This window comes from Aulostomus chinensis, chromosome 12 (assembly GCF_037954235.1).
Source record: "Aulostomus chinensis isolate RoL2024-O1b breed Wild chromosome 12, RoL_Achi_v1.0, whole genome shotgun sequence".
Classification (NCBI taxonomy): domain Eukaryota; kingdom Metazoa; phylum Chordata; class Actinopteri; order Syngnathiformes; family Aulostomidae; genus Aulostomus; species Aulostomus chinensis.
Genome location: NC_141331.1, coordinates 26,252,831 through 26,256,571, shown reverse-complemented (window position 1 = coordinate 26,256,571; position 3,741 = coordinate 26,252,831). Strand labels below are relative to the sequence as shown.

At 45.8% G+C, this 3,741-nt stretch overlaps 1 protein-coding gene across 6 annotated transcripts; it reads right to left on the bottom strand.

Moving 5' to 3' along the window:
* Positions 1-536: 536 nt before the first annotated feature.
* LOC147252599 (trace amine-associated receptor 13c-like) lies at positions 537-2,799 on the bottom strand. Of its 6 annotated transcripts, XM_086219391.1 has the most exons (3): positions 1,687-1,867; positions 1,544-1,560; positions 537-1,349 (listed from the first exon to the last, which is right to left on the bottom strand). In XM_086219391.1, the coding sequence occupies exons 1-3, from the start codon at positions 1,865-1,867 to the stop codon at positions 537-539; spliced, it is 1,011 nt and encodes a 336-aa protein (XP_086075517.1). The 6 variants fall into 6 exon arrangements, with proteins under 6 accessions (XP_086075517.1, XP_086075522.1, XP_086075519.1 ...); XM_086219396.1 differs by lacking the exons at positions 1,544-1,560; positions 1,687-1,867 and adding an exon at positions 2,788-2,799; XM_086219393.1 differs by lacking the exon at positions 1,544-1,560 and having other exon boundaries at positions 537-1,353; positions 1,695-1,882.
* Between the last annotated feature and the right edge of the window lie 942 nt (positions 2,800-3,741).

The window sequence follows — 3,741 nt, the reverse complement described above, 5'->3', positions numbered from 1 at the left end:
AGTATATATATATATATATATATATATATATATATGTGTGTGTGTGTGTGTGTGTGTCATTTTATAACACACACACATATATATAAATATTATATATACACATGTATATAAAATGGCAGGAACAGACAGACAGGAAATACCACGTATATCAGATGGAACCTCAAATAAAAATGAAACTTAAACAGAGGGGAAGTCAAGGCAGGAGATAGGGTGCGTGTGTGTGTGTGTGTGTGTGTGTGCGTGTGTGAGTGAGTGAGTGTGTGTGTGTGTGTGTGCGTGTGTGTGTGAGTGAGTGTGCGTGTGTGTGGGCAGCCACATGGTATTAGTGTATTTTCTCAAGTACATGAACTCCACCTCATCAGTGATAGAAGAAAAAAACTCCACCGTCAGAACGTTTGGAGTGCAGATGAAAATCCAAGGGTTTGGGGTCCTGACGCGATGCTGAAAATGAAAGCACATTCATATCAAGGTTCTCAGCCTGGATCTCTCAGATCAGGGATGGAACGTTAAATGGATCAGTCCGTTCCTGCATTGGTCTACAATACTTTGGCCTGACAGGAGCCAGGCTGGAGGATCTGGAGAGTGACTATGAGTTTGGCAGATTTTCTGAACCAGGGGTAAAACAAGGCGTAGATTATGGGATTTAGACAGGAGTTGAAATTGACAAGACAAATCATGTAAGTTACAGATGCAGAATTAAGTAATTCATCTCCAGCTAGTGAGGCACAGTAAAATGGGCAGAAGCACATTAAAAACACCACGACAAGGACACCGAGAGTCCTGGCTGCTTTCAGCTCCGACTTCCTGGTCGTCACGGTCACTGAGACGTTGAGTTTGACAGCTGCAGTGTGAGAGCGCATGGCCCGGGCCTGAGACACAGCCACCATGAACACTCTCATATACAGAGTTATGATGAGAGTGAGGGGAAGGATAAAGGTCACCACAAGGTCAATAAATTGTGCGACAACACCAATGACAAAAAGACACTCTCCATAGCAGGAACTGTATTTGCCCGGGTGACTCAGATCATTACTTGCAATAATACCACAGTAGAGGACCGAACAGAGCCAACAGAGACAAACACAGACTTGAGCTCTCCTCACTGTGACTCTGGCGGTGTAATGAAGAGGATGACAAATAGCCACATAACGGTCCACTGATATCAGCACCATGTGTCCGACTGAGGAAGAGACAATGGTGATGAAGATGTAATTATAGAGAGAACACATGAAGTCACCGAGAGACCAGCAGGCCGTGTTCAGAAAGATTTCTCCTGGCATCAGCAGGAGGCCCACCAGAAAGTCTGCGACGGCCAGGGACAGGAGGAGGATGTTGGTGGGAGTGTGCAGCTGCCTGCAGGAGGAGAAGCGTACATCAGTAAAACAACAAGACTTAATGGACAGAAATAAAAAAACAGTATCAATGTTCTCCAGGATTATTGAACAAACCGATCAAAGTTTATAGACAACACCAACACTGGCAACTGAGGGGAGAAGAGCTCCATGATGACATGTCAGGCTTGTTGGCCTTATTTAACAAGAACACTGTAAAAATGCAGAACTGTGAGCTTCATCCTGCAACATGAAACGGTTCATCTTATTGAGGACGAGCTGACAGGGGATTTCTCTTGCACATTCAGCTTTTCATGTTTTAGAACGAGTTTCAAAATGGTTAAATCTGAGAAACGTATCTGCCTGAAGTGGGAGACTGAGATCATGACGAGCAGGTCGAGAGCCACGGTGAGCAGGGAGATGAAGGCCAGCAGCGTGTTCAGAAGAACACCTTCGCTCCAGTGAAGTGTTGGCTTCCTGCAGGAGATGTTGATGAGCTGAGGGTAGCAGAGCTCTGCTCCCTCCTGGGTCTCCATGATCCCGAACAGGAGCAGAGAACATGCAGCCAGGGCAGCAGCTTTTTCTCTAAAGCTCTCTGGTTTGGCTTCTCTTTATCTCTGCCGCTTCCTTCAGCCCCCCCCCCCCATCCCCGCCCGCGCCCCCACCTTCGTCTGTCTCTGTCTCGCTCCAGCCTGCACTACTGCACTTCTTCTCCTCCCTCATGTTTGTTCCTGGTGTCTCCTCAGGGTTTCACTTCCTCCTTCCTAAAATGGTCAGAGAGAAACAAATGGTGCTAGAAGGTGATGTCATAGGTCTTCTTGCGTTGGTGAGCTACCGCTGCTGGTGAGCTAGTGTGATCCCAGTACTGTGCCCCACTCAAACCAGTTGCAAACCACGAGAAGCAACATTTCAGGCCAAAGGAAAAGTTTGACAGTTCTTATGTCTGTTGGATGTCTGATTAATGTTGATGTTCTTGTGGTCAGTGGGAGCAATAACCACCACAGACAGAGTTTCACGCAGCCATTTTTTCAGTGCCTACATGTACCAGGATGCACTGCACGCAAGCTCCTGTCACTCAAACATGGATGGATGAAGAAAACTGGATACAGCCTCATGGGCGGGGCCTAAATTCACTCCCATGGAAAGCTGCTTGTTTGTATATGAAGCAAAATCCTCATCTTCCTGTCATGATGGAAATCGCAAGCTCATTGGCCTGTAAACAGGAAGTTCTAAGTTTGCTAAGGACACGTAGCAGGATGTGTAGCAGAAGCCCCGCTAATATTCCACCATCTTTTCTGACTACACTGAAATTATTACGAAATTATTATTACGAAATGATGATCATATCCTGACCCTGTTAAATAAAATAAATGACCAGGATGAGATTATAACTGGTTCAGAGGTCACGTGGCCGTCTAGCAACCGAAGAGTCGCTGGTACAATCCTCACTTCCGGCCCTGCGAAGGAGTGGAGATCTGTCCACGGTGAACCTCACCTCTCACCCAAAGGCTTCTGGGATAGGCTCCACCCCCCATCACCACCCTTAACAGGATAAGTGTAGATGATGGATGGATGGATGGATGGAGATTCTAACTAGACGCTGAGCTGAAAGGAGAGCTTCAACCATGCAGGTAGGAACCACTGGCTCACATCTTCATAAGCAAGATTAGATTAAATAAACGACATCAAAAAGTCACCAATATTAAAACAAACAAGCCGTTTCCTTGGCTGAGGGAAGCTTGGGCAGGGTAATGACGTGTAACATTTTGACATTTTGTCCGTCAACAACTGTTAGAATTGCTGTGTTCCTGTTAGAGGGGGGTAGCCCCGGGACGATGTCCATGGAGATGTGGGACCAGGGATGTTGAGGAATGGACAAAGGCCTGAGTTTTCCTGAGGGCTTCTGGTGAGAAACCTTGTTGCTGTCACAAACTGAGCATGCATTGTCGGAAACACTTGCTACTCGGGCAAGTGAGCGAATTCGTGGATTCGCGCAAATGACACAAATGGACACGAAAATGATCCGGCAGTCAAATTCGCACATATAACACAATGCGAAATTCACATTTGGTGTGAACACACAGTTAGGCATGTTGTCAGAGGTCAAGTTGCAGTTGATGTGAAGGTCTGGGGTGCTGGTGTTCTTTTTATATGCAACCACTAATTGATTGATCAATTATTGATCACAGGTGAGGCTGTAATCTAGGATTGGGTGCATCATAAGACAAGGTGACAAGACTTTTGTCTTTGCAAAAACTGACTCAGTGGGTTTCACCAAGCTGCGAACCCTAGAATGCTTTTCAGCAGTGTCGTTTGGCACCAAAACATGATTTCAAAAACTGTTGGTATTGAAATGAGCCATTTCCTGAAAAAAAAAAAGATTACAGATATATTTGAGGGGCATTTAAGG

Coding starts and splice junctions, on each gene's coding strand:
- LOC147252599 (XM_086219391.1), bottom strand. CDS start 1,867: ATGGAGACCCAGGAGGGAGCAGAGCTCTGCTACCCTCAGCTCATCAAC.